The sequence below is a fragment of the Pseudonaja textilis genome, chromosome Z (genome assembly GCF_049901715.1).
Source record: "Pseudonaja textilis isolate UNSWEBS1 chromosome Z, rPseTex1.2, whole genome shotgun sequence".
Classification (NCBI taxonomy): Eukaryota; Metazoa; Chordata; class Lepidosauria; order Squamata; family Elapidae; genus Pseudonaja; species Pseudonaja textilis.
The window spans coordinates 93263378-93282548 of record NC_142008.1 but is presented as its reverse complement, the minus strand read 5'-3'; the positions used below and the strand labels follow the sequence as shown (position 1 = coordinate 93282548).

The 19171-nt window shown below is 37.6% G+C and overlaps 1 protein-coding gene across 1 annotated transcript; it reads left to right on the top strand.

The window, feature by feature from the left end:
* The first annotated feature begins 229 nt into the window (after positions 1–229).
* On the top strand, positions 230–10600 carry LOC113450740 (keratin, type I cytoskeletal 19-like). Its single transcript, XM_087918428.1, has 6 exons — positions 230–984; positions 5228–5310; positions 5637–5793; positions 7084–7245; positions 7391–7516; positions 8353–10600. The coding sequence occupies exons 1-6, from the start codon at positions 520–522 to the stop codon at positions 8575–8577; spliced, it is 1218 nt and encodes a 405-aa protein (XP_087774554.1). The 5' UTR covers positions 230–519; the 3' UTR covers positions 8578–10600.
* Positions 10601–19171: the final 8571 nt, after the last annotated feature.

Genomic DNA, 19171 nt, shown 5'->3' with positions numbered 1-19171 from the left:
GGTGGAGTGGGGGGCATGAATTCCTGTCTCAGTTTCACTGTAATCTATTATCTGCTTCAACTGCTGGCTTTCTGCTCCAAGTTGTTTCCCTCCCCCCCCCACCCTTTTCACAAAAGAACCAGTGTGTGTCAGGGCAGGTATGTGTGCTCAAAGTTTTAGCAGAGGCTTAAGGAAATGATCACCTAGCATTTATCAATGTCTTGCTTTTCAGCATAAAGCCACCTACTGTGAATCACAACTTTTGTTCTAAAAAGGAGGAGGGGGGCACATTGTCAGACAAGGGGAGGGGAGGAAAATATTTCTAAGCAAATATTTGGAAAAGAAACAGCCCATTTCTTTCTGACTGACCAATGAGAAGAATCTGCATGCTGGCAAAGGGTTTGGTCCATTCCAGAGGGCTCACATATCAGCAGGTTGGATGGACAACTCCCACAACAGTACAGAATAAAAGAGACAGGGAGAGGGGAGAACTGCTCACAAACTTGGTTGCCAAGAGCTGGTCTGAGATATCCCTTCATCATGAACACCTACAGCTTTAGGCAATCTTCTTCTACCATTAGTGGTGGAGGTTTGGGTGGTTCTTCCTCCTTCAGAACTCCAAGCATCCATGGGGGATCTGGTGGCTATGGCATCTCTGTCTCTTCTGCTAGATTAGGCTCTGCAGGGTTGGGAGGAGGCCTAGGTAGTGGCCTTGGTGGTGGAAGTTTTAGCTATGGGAGTGGCTGCTTTGGTGGAGCTGGTGGGACTGGAGGTGCCTTTGGCGGGAACCTAAATGTCAGTGATGGCCTCCTTTCGGGAAATGAAAAGATAACTATGCAGAATTTAAATGACCGCCTGGCAAACTATCTGGACAAAGTGCGTGCCTTGGAGGAGGCAAATACTGAACTAGAGGTTAAAATTCGAGAGTGGTACCAGAAGCAGGGACCGACTGCGACCCGCGATTACAGCCCATATTACAAGACCATTGAAGAACTTCGGGACAAGGTAGGACTTTGGACTTGGAGAAATTGAATCCTGAGGGGTTTATTCATGTTCCAGCCTCTTATGAAAGGTTTTTCATTTGTAATATGTGGGATCTAGCAATAACAGTTTTTGGACAGCCAGTGACTAGTTATCACAGATCATGCTATACTATGAAAAGGTTTAATTAATCACTAGATTAATATAGTGTGCAATTTTTGCTTTGTACATCGTGGATTATAGCTTTATATACTGTTCAACTCAGCCAATTGTAGGTAATGCATAAGGAACCATAACTTAGCACAAAGTGTAAACTTAGTCTGTTCTATGTTTGAAAACTTCCTTATACTTCAGAAGTTCCTAAAATGGCAAAGGGCTCTGACCTTGAAGAAAAAACTAAATTGCAACTTCCAACATACCCTGCCATTGACCATGCTAGATAGGAATTAGAGATCAGGCACTAACAGCCACAGATTTCTCTTAAGTTCAACCCCTGCAATTCTTTTTCTGGCTTTGAGCATGCCTTGGTGAGACAGGCAATCATTTGAATATATAGGTGCTCTGCATTTCCTTAAAAACAAGGAAGTATTATTACAAAGGGGAAAGTCTTGTATGGCATGGTGGCATTAATATGACAAACCCAAATTCCAGTATCTCTCTGAAAAGAGCTGATCAATTTTTAAAAAATAAATCCCTAACATTCACTGTTCTCATTTGCGAAGAGAGCGTAACAGTAACTTAGCTTGAATCATTGAACACGGTTGGCAAAACCTTCTTGCTCACTGTTCATTGCAAAGCATCAATATTAGCCAGGAAGCATTCAAGTTCTTCTACTTCATTTTTATTATACAGTTAGTCCTTGATACATAAGCACAAATGGGACTTGAATTTTAGTCACAAATCAGTGCAAGTCAAATTCACACCTGACCATACCTGATTTTATGTCCATTTTTAGAGTGATTGTAAAGCAAATCTAGCTTCCCCAGTGAACACTTTTTTTAAAGGTTGCTAATCGCAATCACATGAGCACAAGATGCTGCAATCAGTTGTAAATGTGAGCTGGTTGCCAAGCACAGAATTGTGGTCATGTGACCATGGAGGTGGTACAGTGCTCATAAGTGCAAATACAATATGTAAAGCACTTTTTCCAAAGCTATTGTAATTGTGAATCATGGTTAAATGAACAGTTTGAGATCAAGGATTGCATGTATTTAAGAATTACTATCCATTTTGCCAAACTGTAAACAAAGAGCACAAAGAGTATGTGCACAGCATAATTCTGGCATAATTCACCTTAAAGAAACTCAATAAAGGTAATGAAATTATGTATATTAGATAGGAATCAAAACCAGATTTTTGTACCATAAACAATAGTTTAGCTGCATCTGTGTCAGTCAGATGTTATTCAGAGCAATATTTGATTAATTGATTTATTGAATAATGCTTAGTAATTAATTAAACACTATGCTTGAGCAGACTTTTCTCATGTAGCTACAAGATCTTACATTTCCAAATTTAGTTCCATGTGCTGTTGAGAATTAAGGTATCTCTTGATTCTTGAGTTAGCACTTTTTTTTGGCTATTAGCACCACTCTCATATTAGCTAAATCCTGGACTATTGTATTTTCTAAGCTGTTCATATTAGCATTTTAATTTATTTCCCACACTATTGCTGCAGATAAAATCATTACATGCTCTTTAAATACTGTAATGCCTGTATGTTGAGAAGATAGACTTAAATGCATTTCTGAGCAAATCTGTAGATATTTGCATGTTATCTTGTGTACATTGGGTTGCACCAAATCAATGGGATATAAATTAGTCATAATTTACATCATTCCCATTAATTTCACCAGCTCTATTTTAAAAGTGTTTCAATTTGGAGCCCATGCATCCTAGTTTATTTCTTATATTTGTTTCCAGCCTTGGGCCATCCCATATGCTGCTCCATTTTACATCAAAATAGTGCACTTCTATCAGTTCAAAGCTACATCAAATTTTGACATATGAAATCTCTCAATAGCAACTTGTCGAATAGTTTGACAAAAAAACCCCCCATCCTTACTTCCCCCCACCACCACCATATATGGTGCTAACTTGCTGTAGTTTGCTATTTCCAGAAATGCTGTAAGTTTTGTTTTACAGAGGATATACAGAGGATGTATTTGAAGGGGCTAAGAAATACTCTCTTCTTGAAAGTATCCTGTTTGAAAGATTGCCCAAGGACAATGCTTTATTTGAAGGATATTGCTAATACAAGTCCGCTTTAAACATTAAAAGAAAATATGTGAAGAGGAAAAAAAGGCTAATAACTGTGATCATTTAGACAATGGGAAGCTGAGGTATCCAGAGGAGAGGAGTCAAAAAAGTCAAGATGATTCTTTTGATCACATTAGGACCTCTTAATTTTTGTAGACTCTCCTTTAGGATGCCCTGGCAGGAAGTGCATCTGATCTCAATCTTCTCCATTTCAGCAGGATATCTCCTATGTCTATTTAAATTTTACAACTTATTATTAAATAGGTATCTCTATTTGTTCAATGTGTTTGTTTGCTATGTATTTTTTTTTCCTGTTCTGCAATGATACATAAAGCCTCCATCCTTGAAGACGGAGTGCAAACATTTTCCTTTGGAATTCTTTGAGATAAAGATCTCTGAAGTTCCTCCCTTCCTTCATTGCATTAATATTCCTAAAGGCCTCCTATATATCTTGAATTGAAATCTGAGTAGAGACCTCCCATTCAAAACTTCAGTTCGCCCACAAAGCTTTGGCTTTGTTTCTGCTATTTATTAAAGAGGAAAAAGAAGATAAGAAACCAGTCATTATATAAACCTTTTTTCTACACACATACAATCAAAGTTTATTTTGTGACAGCAGAATCACTAAACCTCCAGTTTGTTTGGACAGGAAACACATACACACCCTAAAAGTACAGAAGGTAAAAGAAAAACAAACATTTATTATACAGAAATCAATACAGCTTAGCAGTTAATGATTACCAACTTCCAAGCTGGCTGTTAGTTTAAAAGAATCTGACAGGTTGAAGTTGAGCCACAAAGAAAGTTAGCATGTAAAGTGCTGAGCTATGCCAAAACTTCTTTGTGATAGGTAAAGTTGGACAGAATCTCAATGTGAATGTTTGACATTGACTGTGGTACAATAGTTAAGGTGCTGGACTAGGATCAGAGACTCAGTTCCCAGGTGACCATCAAAAAAAAAAAACCAGGTGGAATTATTTCTTTATTGTGTTCTTTATTGTTTCCCATTTATAGACATAAATCTTGCCAAACTAAAGTGAAATTTCCATTACTATAGATATACTCTGCTAGGCTTCTTCATTGTCTTTCTCCTAATCAAGCTTCTCTCTGCCTCTTTGTCATCTGAAATGCAATTCCTCCTTCTGGAATCCAGACTATATTCACCACAGTGACCTTGGGTCAGTCACTCTCTCTCAGGAAAAACAATAAAATGTAGATCCCAGAGTAAACTACCCTGGACACTTGGGGAAAAGGTGGGATTAGAAACCCAAGAAATGTATTTTAATAAAATAAAAAACCTCTGATAGAGCACTACATTTTTGGCTGGATAATTATCTTAATCCTATACCTGCGGCTACTTGAAGTTAACCACGAGATGGGCTTTAAGATGTAGCCAGTAATTTCAAAGTAGAACCTCATTTTATCACTTTTATTTATTTTAATGTTTGTTATGTTGAATTTACATTGTAGCTTTTGTAAAAGTCTCATTGTAAGGAGTAAGTGATAAAATATCTTATTGTCAACAGCCTACAATGTTCTGATAAGAGTGTACATTGAATTTTTCAGGTGAATCAATTTGTTATCTGCATAGTCCAATCAAACTAGTAAATAGTACCTGTCTGATTAATCGAATTGGTTTTATTAGTCTAATGGATAATGTAAACTGTATACTATGACAAAAGAGCCATATTTAGTCATAAAATATATCCTTAGAAATAAAGGAATTTAAAGAATTTTAGACCCATTGATTTAGTCAACAGTCAACTGGATTTTTTTTTTTTTGGGGGGGGGAAACCACAGTTGTATCAGGTAAACAGGTAAATTGAAAATACAACATGGATGTCTAGTGGGTCAATTTAGAGAAGAAGTCAGTTTACTCCAAGAAGTCTAAAGACACACGTACACACCCCATCAACTGTCTGCACGTGGAATCCAAAGTAGTTTTTTTTAAAAAATGCTATGACCAAAAACAACTCTCTCCAATTGTGTGTTACTTCTTGTCTTGCAGATCCTGGTTGAAACAATTGAAAATAATAAAATGATCCTGCAGATTGATAATGCCAGGCTGGCTGCTGATGACTTTAAAACCAAGTAAGTACATTTTTCATGGGCCAGAAAATGGGGGAGAAATGGGGGATAATTTGCCATTTGCAAACTATTGAAGGGAATGGGAAAAGGAATCTAAAAAGGATCTATTAATGAGTGATCTTTTACTTAGCACTGTTACCTGTTACAAAAGAAGTGGTCACATAAGTAGCATAATATCAGTCTTCTGCATCCCTATATCTTTATCCCCTCATCAAACAGTCTAACATTATAATCATCTCTATATTAGGAAATGGATCAACAAAATTAAACAGAATCCATGACATTTAAACTATGCCTAAGAAAAGTGAGGTATTTCTTTCTTTAACCAGGTTTGAGACTGAGCAAGCCCTGCGCATGAGTGTGGAAGCTGATATTAATGGCTTACGCCGAGTGTTGGATGAGCTGACCTTATCTAGAACTGACCTGGAGATGCAAATTGAAAGCTTGAAAGAAGAACTGGCTTATCTCAAGAAGAACCATGAGGAGGTAAAGAAAGAGCCAAGTGCTTCCTGGGCTGGAAACTCATTTTGTTATGATTAAAATAAAACCAAAGAGTGAGATTGAAGTTATATGTAACTCACTTAAATTCTATGAACATCACTCAGTCTTCTTAAGATCTCACTGAAAAGCATTACGCAGTCTCCATTCTATTTCCAAAAGCTAACTGCAACAGGGGCTGAATCTTCAGCATTGTCAATAAGACAACATGCTACACTAAATCTAAGGTCAGCAGAAAGCTTTTTCTATCAATAGCAATAGCACTTAGACATATATACCACTTTATAGTGCTTTACATCCCTCTCTAAGCAGTTTACAGAGCCAGCATATTGCTCCCAACAATTTGGGCCTTGTTTTACCGACCTTGGAAGGCTGGAAGGCTGGGTCGGTGAAACTCGAACTGTAGAACTACTGGCTGGTAGTCAGCAGTTCGCAGAATTAGCCTGCAGTTCTGCATTCTAACCACTGCACCACTACAACTCTACCTTTCTAGCATCTCGTATAACAATTGAGTGGCCCCTACAGGATTCAATCAACTGTTCAAAATCAAATCATTCTGCAGGTTTATATACACAGAATGGCTTATAGGAGATGATAACTTTAATTTCTCAGCTATTAAAGAGATAGAGAAATCACCACTTCTGCAGGATGAATTTGGCTGCACCACATGTAGAATTAAATGGATCAGTCATAAAGCTATACAGTTCTGGGTTTCATATATTTCTTCAAAATTAGTTCTGTCAGAGCAATCAGATTTATGCTTTCTAACCACTTTGGAAATGTGATGTGAGGGAACTGTAGTCCTATAAATGTTGTAGTACTCCAATTCCAGTCAGGCCCAGCTTTCAAAGCTGTTGATAAGAGATAATCAGAGATGATGGGATTTTAGTCTAATACTAGAGTATTTTGTGAATTTAACTGTTAGGATTGCTGCTAATAAATGGCAATGTTGTTATAAATGGTGAGAGGAGATGTTAAGCTTTCCCGTCTTTCCTCCTTTTTGGTCATAAAAAAATTAAAAACAAAAACAAGAAACAAAGGATGGAGAGAGAGTAAAGCAGCTTTTGAAGGCAGGAAAGTTTTGGTGAGAAAAAATAATAATTTTTTAGAGGCCTTGAATTCTTTGAATGTTTTTAACTGAAAAAAAACCACCCTCAAATCATGTCTGAATTAATCCTAGATGACTTATGGATACTCACCTATATCTATAAACAGGGAGGAGGGAGTTATGCAAATAGATCCTCAATTAATATTTGGTCTTTTTTTCTCATTTTAAAGGAAATGAGTGCTCTTTCTGGCCAACTGGGTGGCCAAGTGAGTGTGGAAGTTGATTCTGTCCCAGGCATTGATCTCACCAAGATCCTGGCAGACATGAGAGACCAGTATGAGCTACTGGCTGAGAAGAACCGAAGGGATGCGGAGGCATGGTTTTCGAGCAAGGTGAGCTAGAAAACTGGGGGAGAGAATGAAATGGAACAGGGGGATATCCTTCAAGAAAACAATTTGGGAAGAGATAATTGGGCTGGTATGGTTTTCAAAATCATGATCTGACTTATAAATGTCACCTTCCTTTAAAAATATATAGACTGAAGAACTGAACAAAGAGGTTGCCATCAATACTGAACAGCTTCAGACCAGCAAGACTGAAATTACTGACCTGAGACGGACTCTCCAAAGTTTGGAGATAGAGCTGCAATCCCAGCTTAGCATGGTACGTGGATCAGTAGGAGTAAATTAAGTCCAATATCTGAATCCTGAAATAAGTAAATTAATGTTATCCCCTGAGCAAAGCATGTATATGTATATGCACCCACATACACATATGAAGTGCAAAGAGATATCAACTAAACATTCAGGGGTTTAACTTCTGTCATTTCCAATAGATCTGAAGAGGCATTGCTGGTCAAATATTCATCACTCTACATATTAAGCTATTATTTAAGTACAGCCTACTAAATAAAACAGAGCAACTTGGATCTATAACAAACTAAACTGTAAATATGATATTCAAATGACAGGAGCTGGAATCAATATGCTACACCATAAATTAAAAAATAACTGCATTAAGGCTGAAAATATGTGTGAACCCAGAAGGTGATGGCAGTATTGAACAAGAAAAAGTACACTTTATAAAGCAGCTTTTTCTGTTTTTTTCCCCATCAATATTAGGCAGCTTAACTATATCAAGGTCCAGAAGCCACATAGCAAACAAGTGAAAAAACTATCAACCACATAGCAAACAAGTGAAAAAATATCTAGTAATTGTGAGATATAAAAGAGCTAGTAAATAATTAAATTTTCAAATCAATCTAACCAATGCTTCTGAAAAATGCTGTATCGTATTTCAGCAGTTCTCTTATGGACTTCTGCTACTCAGTGCAAGTTAACCAAATGTAACTCTTACCCCTTTACACCTAATTTCTCTTCCTTAAGCTTATCTTGCCCCAGTTTTTAAAACAATGTTTGACATTTCTTTCAAACTGATGCCATGGATATATTTCAGAAGGCACTGAATTTTTCTTCTCACCAATGCCTTCTCCTTCTCAGAAAACTGCTCTGGAAGGCACCTTAGCGGATACAGAAGGTCGCTATGGCGCCCAGCTCTGCCAAATCCAAACTCTGATCAGTAACATAGAAGCCCAGCTGGTTGAGGTCCGCAGTGACATGGAGAGGCAGAATAACGACTATAAGATGTTGATGGACATCAAAACCCGTCTGGAGCAAGAGATTGCGACTTACCGCCAGCTCTTGGATGGCCAGGACTTCAAGTAAGTTGCTTCTAAATATATTTACTATTGAGCTTTAAGCATCTTCATTTTAGAATTGTTATATCGTGTCTATCTGTCTATATACTATATATGCTGTTTTGCAGCTATATAGTTAGCTGCCTTGTACCTTGAGCAAAACAAATTGCTGATCCCTATTTTGCCAAAATAATGAGGCTGGAAAATAGTGCTGTCCTTATTATTTGCAACCAAATTAAGAAAAGGAACCTTTAGATACCCAAACTTTGTTTCTCTTTCCACCAAACATCAACAAGCATGGGAAAACAATGACCAAGCACTATCCTTAATATAGGGTGAAACAGGATAGGGTCATAACATTTTTCTCAATGTGGGCAACTTTAAGCTGTGTGGACTTCAACTCTTAGAATTCTCCAGCAAGTCATGAGAACCATTGCTTTGGAAGGATGCATGGAACGGTGGTTTAACACTATTCAAGTTGCTTAACCTACAGGTTGCAATCAGTGGAGATGAGAGCGAGACAAGATTATTTTTTGTATGGGAAGAATACTTATGATTCTCCCAACAGCCCTTTCTTTGTATTTGCTTCCTGTCAGTTAGACTAATTCTGAACATAGTTTGTTTGTTTATTTGTTCATTTTTAAAAAGCACAATGCCTCAACTTGGTTTGAAAAACAGCACCAGTCAACTGGGTTACTGTTGTTTGTTTATTTGTCTGTTGTGATTTTGAGTGTAACTACTCTTTCTTTCTTTCTTTTCTCCCTACAGCTTTTCAGGTAACGCCTCACAAACGTATGGTAAGGTTTTGTTATTTTGAGGGAGGGAAAATTGTGGAAAGCAATTTTAAGTTTGCTAAATATGGGCTGGATGGTACGTGATGAACAGCTATTTTGCTAAAGGTAATCAAATTTAGATCTGGCCTATGCCTAGGAAGAAGACTGTCTCTTGTGAATTCTCCTTAGAAGAAATGATAGAAGAATATCAGAAGTGATGGATTATGTTACAAAATATACTACTTGTCATCCCCTGCCCTTTAAAATCCTGATACTGTAATTCTTTGAGTCTGAATATTCACTAAAATGTGACAGTTTTAGGGGAGACCTTCACTTCTCGTTCAAGAAGCTTCTTCAGCTTCAACTTCAAAGCTGAAGAATTTTCTTGGATGAGAAGCAAAACATGAAAAAGCACCTTTGGGACAGGTATCAAGATATTTATCATTCCCTACACTGCTACTATCATTTTAACTTTCAAGAGAATGACTGCCAAAAGAGATAATCAAGAACTTGCCAACTTTAAAATTTGTAGACTTTAATTCACATAATTTTCAATCCAGTGTCTGGGGAATTTTAGCAGTGGGCATACATCTGAAAATTGCCAAATCGCTATTCTAGAAATTAGACAAGATAAATTAAATCATATTTCCATCTGGGGCCAGTTCCAATGCCATTTCTGTCTTTTGCATTGAAAAACAATAATCATAATGCAATAAAATAAAATGCAGTAAAAGTACAAATTCCATTAAGAGTCCATGCAGGTTGGCCAGAACCAGAGATAAGTAACAGATATCTTGCAGTCCCCTTGTTACAGTGGCATAGAGGCAGACTTATTCATAGAAAGGCTAGGAAGTATAATGAGGTATTGCATGTTCACTGATCATTCCAGGACATGCTTCAGAACAGAAGCAGCTTTTGAGAGATGCTCCAATAAATTATGTTCTTTCCTTCAAGTACAATTGGTTTATCAATATATAATTTGAGCCTAATAAATCTTCATTTCTTCCTTGTTTTGTTATAGACAAAGCATTTACTGATAAGAAGCCTTGAAGAACACCCTCTATGTTATACACAAATACTAAATACACAGATTTCAATGGGTAGATGCCATCATCAAGAGATGGAAATGTAGAATTTCACACAGCAGTAGTTTCTTAAGCACTTATACTTGGTGGCTGGAGATCATGTAACAGTTTGACTTCGTTGTTCTTGCTTTTGCTTTTCTTTGTGGAGTTTCTACTGTCTAATAAAGTTCTTTTGGGTCTTGCAAATTATAAATGGAGACTTATTTCTAGCAATAAACTCTTTGAGTCTGAAGAGTGGGTTGGGGAGGGAGAGTGTAGCTGGATGGATTCTTCATGTACCATGTAAAACCTCAACTTTCCTAATCCAATTTCATCCAGTTTTTGTATTATGATCCTCATCATTCCTGGATGACAAGATCCATGTTATTAGACATGAGCATTTTGAGCAGAAAACACTCCCATACAGACCTATACACATACATGCACACTGGACTGATGGCTTCTGTGCATGTAACTTCTGGGGCATGGGGAATCAATGTTCGATGTTAATCTACTGAATCAGATCACAACTAGAAAGGGAATTCAATGGCAGACATTATTAGTCCTGCAAGGTATTCCAGACAAGAGGCAGAAACAGGAATATTAGTTCTACTTTTATTGTAAGGTTACATTAACAGAATCTTGCAAGACAGAAAGTATTTCTCCCTTCCTTTTATTCTCAGGAAAACTATGAAACGTTCCTTTTTAAAAATGCCATGCTATCTCCTCTCCCAGGGCTGAGACACATCATTCTATACATCATTACAAACACACAAGAGGGGAGTACTATATAATATACCTTCTTGCCACACCTGCCAAGCATGGCCCAAGGATAGTTGATGGCATCAAGGATCAAGTCATGATGTTGCAGAGTATGAGATACCTGGAGCCTGGATTGACCTCTGCAATCCACTGAGATTATTATATCATGCTTGATCAGAATACTTTCCATCTCTATATAGGCACAGTATTATCAGCATATTTACTGTCAAGTCCTAGAGATTATTCTTACATAAAAATGAGGCTTTCTCTGCAGCAGCGCAAGATTGTGTTCCACTCTTGGTATTGATGAAATAAACTGCTAGCTCAGACAGCTTCTGGACATGACATGGAGTGATGTATACACTGATGTATTATTTGTTCTAGCCAGCAAAAAAAATCTTAAGAAAAAAATGCATTTGCCAGCATCAGTGAAAAATTTAAGATATATCTACACCCAATGTAAGTCTGTATGGAGAAACTCTAATTTAGGCAAAATTACCCAAATTCTATCAGATGTTTTTCCAATCTTTCCTTTTTCAATGTCTGAGTGGAAACTCATCCTAAAATGCCCTACAAGCTGCTACTACCCTTTGAACATTTCTAAAACCACTATTTTAACTTAATTTAATCTCCCACTAATTTTAAAATGTCATGTTTATTTTAATCTTAGGAAAATACTGTATTAGCAGGATACATAATGGCAATGTAGGTGTACTTCTTCCTCGTGTGTAACTGTTTTTACACAATTTATAACAATTGGGTAGGTTGGCAAGAAGATTATTTGCTGTTCTAGTGAATGCATGTGAGTATTCTAGTATATATTAAGTCATGGAAATACAAAAGTTTTGAGATTGTTCCATGTTTCCATTAGGGAGAGTTCAGGAATGTAGTTCAAGGGCTAATTATATAGTTTGGGGTATATGGAGGTCAGGATGAAAGCATAAAACATGGCTGTGGGATGAAAGAAATAATCTGAAAAGCATAAATAATAATTTCTGAGAGAAAATCACCTCTAGCTTCACTTAGGCTAGTTGAATTGAATTAAATTAAATTGAAAGGTTTTGTTCTACTGAACTCCACAGGACTTAAAACATAGTTCTGATCTACCTATTTTAGTATGATAATAGCTATTTTAGCTATTTAGGCATTACCTCTGTCAGATAAAATCCAATCAAAATAACAGTTCAAACAAGATCCAACCATACCAACAACCAAGAATAGGATTTTCATGAGGGTAATTAACTTGCTCCTAATTTCAGCATTTAGCACACTTTAAGACTTAGCATCTTCAATCTTATACACTTCATTAAAATTGACTGCTGGATGGCTTGAATTGTTTGTGGAATCTATACCCACCTTTACTTCATTTTTTAAATATTTATTCCAATGTTCAAGGAAGCTTACATCATAACAAATTGGCTATAAACTGCAACAAAAGGCATGCAATTAATACAGGCATCCTTAAATAATAAATTTTATTTCAGAGTCAATATTTATACATATTTACTCCAAAAATATAACTTAGGATATTACAAAAATACATTTAAATGACACATTATTATCTTTGCATGTGTTTTTACCATCTTCCATAACACTGGGGGAGCAGAAGTCAAACCTCAGTGAATGTATTCCAGAGCTTGAGAGACATATAGGTATCAGCCATTTAAGGTCAAGCATCACAAAACTATTGGAACATTATTTTAAATAACAAAATCTTGAAAGCCTGACAGAGATTCTCTCTGCTGCTCTTTGATAAAAAGAAATCAAAAAGAGTAGCCTTGAGTATTCTTGAATATTCTTTCCTCTCTTCCAGGGATAAGCTTCTGCTAATGTAATAGTTGTTGAATATCTTCTTCAAAGCTATCTCTGTATCTATTCACAACAAATCTTTCTTGTATGCTCTTCCCCACTTTCTAGCAGCTGTAGTAGAGATCTTCAGATGAGTCCTTCCTACTGATCTGAATGAATAACAGGGCAGTTTCATAATGAGGGAGACTGTTAATCAGACCCAAAGCAATTTAGGATTTTAAAGGTCAACACAATAATTATTAAACTGTATCCAACAAGCAATCAGTAGCCAGTCCATATTTTTAGTACAGACATCATATAATTTTTATACATGCATGGTAGGCAGTCTAGCTGCCACATTTTGCATAAATTGCAATTTCTGAATACTTTCCATGGGTAGTCACATATCAAGGATATTACAGTAGCCATGATGATGATGTGATGTATTGTTTTCATTGAAAACAAATTTTCAGATGTCAAAATCTTAATCTTTGAAGGCTTAATATGCTGTTAAGGACAGAAACAAACTGTGTGATACTCTTAAAAAGGTAAAAGGAATATTTAGTGATAAGCAGACCATTAGAAAGTTAGCAAAAGCAACCAAAGATCATAATAGTTCTGCAAAAGATGTACACCTCAATTTAACATTGCAGCACAGTTGAATTCATGAAACCAAGCAATGATTTCACCTGGTAGCAAGCAATGAATCATCAAAGAAAGCTTTTGACTGCTCTATGACGCAAACAAATTAATATGATATATTAGCACTAAATTAGATTAGGGATGTGCTGCAAGACTCTGAGAAACTATAACCTGAATATGTACAAAACTAATCCGAATGCTTTCCATAGTCTGTGAACTCAGTATGAATGTCTCAAATCCTAAAAAATTGTATAGATCAAGCAATTATGCTTTTGCTAATATTATTGAATCATCTACGTATTTGCTGGTCAGTTAATTGTGTTGAATATCGATTTATATAAGATGCTAAGCCAAAACTATTATAACATTATAATTTAGCATTGTATGCTAACTAACTTTGAAGATCACAGTCAGTTTTTACAACTTTTTTTTAAAAAGTTGACTGGGGCACATGAGCTATGTAAACAGCAAATATTTGCCATCAATCTCCTATTGCAGGGGATCTATTTCATTGAGGGCCAGTTCAGCATTGTGGTTGTTCTCCCAGGCCCAGGGGGAGGAGGGGCATGGCTGGAATGGTTGTGGCTGACTGGGCATGGTTCAGGGGCTTGGCCAGCTTGATGTTACTCGCATGGGTGATGCCTGTGGGGGCTGGGTGAGGTTGAGCGGAAATCCAGGGATCTTCAGTGGGTGGCACGGTGGGCAGAAGTCTCATCCCATGGGATGAGGGGAGGGGAGGCAGGGGTTAGGGCTTCTACAGCCAGAAACCATCGGCCATCACACACTCGCTGCCCTTTATGTGCAGGGGGAATGGCTTCCAGCTGTAACTCCAGCCTGCAGCAATCACGCGAGATGGGGTGGGCCAGGCAATGCTGGTCCAATGCCTCCTTGAACAGGGCCTGTGCATGTATGTGCATGCTGCCTCCTGTGTGCATGCATGCAGCGACAAGGGCCAGCCCCTCACAGTTTCCAGGATGGCCACACGGCCCAGACCCAAACACATTGCAGGCCTGATTTGGCCTGCAGGCCTTGAGTTTGACACCCCTGTACTATTACATTAGTGGCTAATTCAAGAGTGATAAAGAACATTGATACCTCATTTTCCTTATGATAGATTTAAATCTAATGTGCTTATTGCATCCAGTGGTGGTATTTGACCAGTTCTGCCCTGTTCTGGAGAGCCGCTAGAAGTAATGAGCAGTGGAGACTGAACCGGTTCTCTCTGTTGCTCTAATGGCTCTGCTGTTGGGCCCACCTGTCCGCATGGGCTCCCATATTCACCTTTATCCGCTGAATTTGAAGCGCAGCTGCTTTGCGTGGCACAGAATAGTGCCATGTGGCAACTGTTGAAGCAACCAGGATCATGCAGGCTTGCAGGAGACGAGTTAGAACACCTCTGTGCCTGCTCAAAGTGTGCGTTTGGCACATGCAAAGCGTACCCACCAAGCCACGCCCACCAAACCGGTGGCAACAATATTTGAATCCCACCACTGATTGCATCCCAATGGATATTCTTGGCATGTCAGCAAAGCCAAGGTGGCAGCATCTAACACAAGTTGGTAGACATATGTTGACCCATGCGAGTAACTTACTTCCTAACTTCTGCACATGCTCATGTGCAGAATAGCATTCAACAATGTTTGATCTGTGTGACCTGTTTTACAACAGTAGCACTAGTCTGCACAATTTTTCAACAGGCAAAAATAGGGAGTGGGGAGATTGTTTGGTGTTCTTTGGTTTACCTTCCAAAATAGAAGTTAGGAGGGAGAACAAAAAGGAAACTGTAAGAAAGTTATCTGGGTAAAGTTATGAAGGAAGTAGGTAGAATTGAAAGGGAAGAAAGTAACGATGGAATTGGGGAAAGAAGCAGGATGCTGGATATAAATGTTCCACCAAATTTGTGGTCAGGGAAACTGATTATTTTCCAGGAGAAAGCAATTAGGAGTCCCCCTTAGCCATGACCAATAGCAAATGAATTGGGGGGAAAACCCAGTAAGAGGTATTTTTCTTACTGTCTTCCTTTGGGAGCCTGTGAAACCAGGAGACTGTAAAACAAAGGAGAAATATCAATATCCTGGTTCAGCATCTCAGCAATGTTGAACCAATTCAACCAACAAACATTCTTCTTAGTTTTCTGCTGAAATTATTTCTTTAGAAGATATATTTTTCCAGAACAAATGAATCCAGATTTATATCAAATCATTTTAAAAACTAGTTCAACATGCCTGCATGTACTTGTATGTTCAATCACAAGTATTTATTCCAATTTCATTCTACAACAGAATAATCCAAGACACTGTTTAAATATTTTTTTAAATCTGGTGAATCATGATTGTATCATAGGTTCAGCTATTATTGCAACGAATTCTTTGACTGTGCAGACAATGAGAATGAATGCATATCTGATCCTGCCAGAGAAAGGTCATTAGGTCTAGCCCATTATCCTATTTATTACCTCAAAAGATGCAGTGAGTGTAGTTAAACAAAAGGAGGGATAAAAGCATGAAAATAATTGGAGAGTATACTTTAAGAATAGAAGGTATAATGGGATGAGGTGCCCAGAAATGGCTGATGGATTCTGGGGATTGGAAGCAGTGAAACTAGCAGATGAGAGGTGGAAAATCAGAAAAAAAAGACTTTCTCTTAAACAATTTTAGATTTTTGGGGAGGGGGAGGGGTTGGCAATAGAATTCGGGAGAAAGGGGGAGATCAAACTCAACAAGGGATTTTGACCTATTGATATAAAATTGTTTATGTGCTTCTCAATTATTAAATTGCAAGGTTTCTGGACTGGTATGAATTTGAGCTACAGTAAATGCTTGTTTGAACACTGATAAAATGGACTTTTAGAAAGGTCCCTGGTACCTTTTCCATTAAGTTTTGTTCCAGAAAGATGCCTAGCATGAACGGCTTCTCATAATTATCTCAACCAAAGACAAGGGATCTTTTGCAGTGTTAACTATGTTATTGAGGGTGGGGGTGGGGTGGGATGTGAATATGAACAAACTTGAGATAGCCAAATGTAATTATTTCCATGTTTAAAGTTCATGCATTCATTCCATTTATATGGCTGCCTATATGAACGTATTGTCACCCCTCCCATAAAACAATGCAACAATGCACATACTCAATAAAACATTGTCATTAGTGCACATAGATCAATATTATAAACCAAGACAAAATCCTTAAGAGAGGGTAGAGTCTCACTCTGGGGACTTTAACAGATAACAGAAAATCAGAGTTGGAAGGAGCCTTGTAGGTCATCTAGTCCAATCCCCCCACCCAAGCGGGAGACTCTACACCATTTCTGACAAATGGCAGTCCAATCTCTTCTTGAAAGTCTCAAGTGATGGCGCTTCCACAACTTCCGAGGGCAAGCTGTTCCATTGGTTGATTATTTTCACTGTCAGAAAGTTTCTCCTTAGTTCCAGGTTAAATCTCTCCTTGTTCAGTTTCCATTCATTATTCCTTGTCTGGCCTACAGGCACTTTAGAAAATTGCTTGACCCCTTCCTCCCTGTGGCAGCCCCTCAAAAATTGGAAAACCGCTACCATGTCTCCCCTGGTCCTTCTCTTTACTAGACTAGCCAAGCCCATTTCCTGCAACCGTTCGTTGTATGTTTTAGCCTCCAGTCCCCTAATCACCCTGGTTGCTCTTCTCTGTACTTTTTCTAGAGTCTCAACATCTTTTTTATAATGTGGTGACCAAAACTGGATGCAGTACTCTAGGTGTGGTCTTACTAAGGCTTTATAGAGTGGTATTAGTACTTCCCTTGATCTTGATTGTATCACTCTGTTCCCTAAAACTTTTCTACGAAAGCTATGAAACTCTGATCTGAATATTAAGTAAACCAAGCTGAAAAATCTGTGAATGAAAATGAATATGAAATTGGATTTGTCAGAATTGTTATGTGACTATAATAGTTTCAGACTTCCTTAATATTTCCAGAAGAAACCTGGAAGTGAGAAGCACAGAGCCGAAGACACAAGCCTGAAGATGATGAATGAGACTTCATCGAAACGTTGCCTAGATACTTCCAATCTTACGTGGGAGAAAACCCGAATAACAAAAGACACACACACACACACACACACACACACACACACATATATTAGAACCAAGAATAGTTCAAAATGCATTTTCTTATGTAAACATTGCTTTCAAGAAGGGTGCATATTAAGAAAAGTGGTCACGTATTCTTTGTCAATGCACCTTTAGAAAAGAGCAGGACTATGTGAACAATAATAATATTGTACTTCATCCTGCTGAACTCTTAAACAAAATAACCAGCAAGACCTGAGACTGATAGATGAGAAATCAGGTAAAATTAACAGAATTGCCCATCCCTACCGTGAGAGCTTTTCCTTGATTAATCATTTCACATGTTCCAGGGCTGTCCCTTGGCATTAAAAAGTGATCTGAGGGCTAAATGCCAGGGCAAGCCAAATCCTGCTTTTCCTCTCCTCTCCAAACCTTGTAAAACTCCATCAATGAAAAGAAGAATTTAGGCCCAGTTTGGCAAGATCGAAAGTTGATCTATGTCAAAATTATGAATAAAATCAAGAATGTTGTTTACATGGCTCATCAAACTTAGGAGATGAAATGCAATTATTTTAAAACAATCTTAGCAAAACCTGGACAATCTAGCAACAGTGAAATCATGCTTTAGCACATCCACTTACCAGAAATATGTCACAATACAGTGTGAAATAAAATCTAGACGATGTTAGAAAAAGATCTAGGGAGGACAGAGACAGGGATTGCCATCCACTGTAAATGTAGCAAGACAGTGAACAGTGACAAACAACAAAAACCCTGGAAAGAAAACTAAACAGACATCAAGAAGCGTGTGGCAACTTTATCAGTGCTTACCGGAAAAAGTTCTTACACATGCAAAAAAGTTCAATGTCATTTAATTAGCTCTAGACTTCCTTATCTCCAATCCTTTCACTCTAGCCCTCTTACTTTTCAGTACCTACCAATGTAAAAGAAACCTGTCACAGATTTATTTTCAAATGAATTCATACAGTATTCCTAAAAATAAATCTATCACAGAACAAATAATGGTATTTACTCAGCTCCAGATTTTTCTCTCACAAAAATACATATATTTGAGGAATTTTCATATTAAATATATGTATTGGAGAAAATTAGATAAAAGTTTCACTTGATTACATATATATATATATATATATATATCTATGAAGAAGAAGGAGGAGGAGGCCACAAAAACAATGAAAACAACAGCAACAACAGAAAATGTTGCGCATGCAATGAGAAAGATGAAATAGTGGATCACCTTAGTAGTGGTTGCACAAAATCTCACAGACTGATTATCTAAATGTCATGATTGAGTTGCCAAAATTATACATTGGAAGCTTTGCCAGAAATTTGGATTTGAATGCAGCAAAAATTATGGAGAACACCAAATTGACAAAGTTCTTGAAAATTAGCAAGTCAAGATCCTGTGGGACTTTTGGATCCAAACAGGCAGATATCTGGCCCACAACACTCCTATTCCACTATTGTGGAAAAGAAAAACGTCTGATACATTGACATTGTAGTACCAGGTGACGTAATGAGTCTGGAAAAT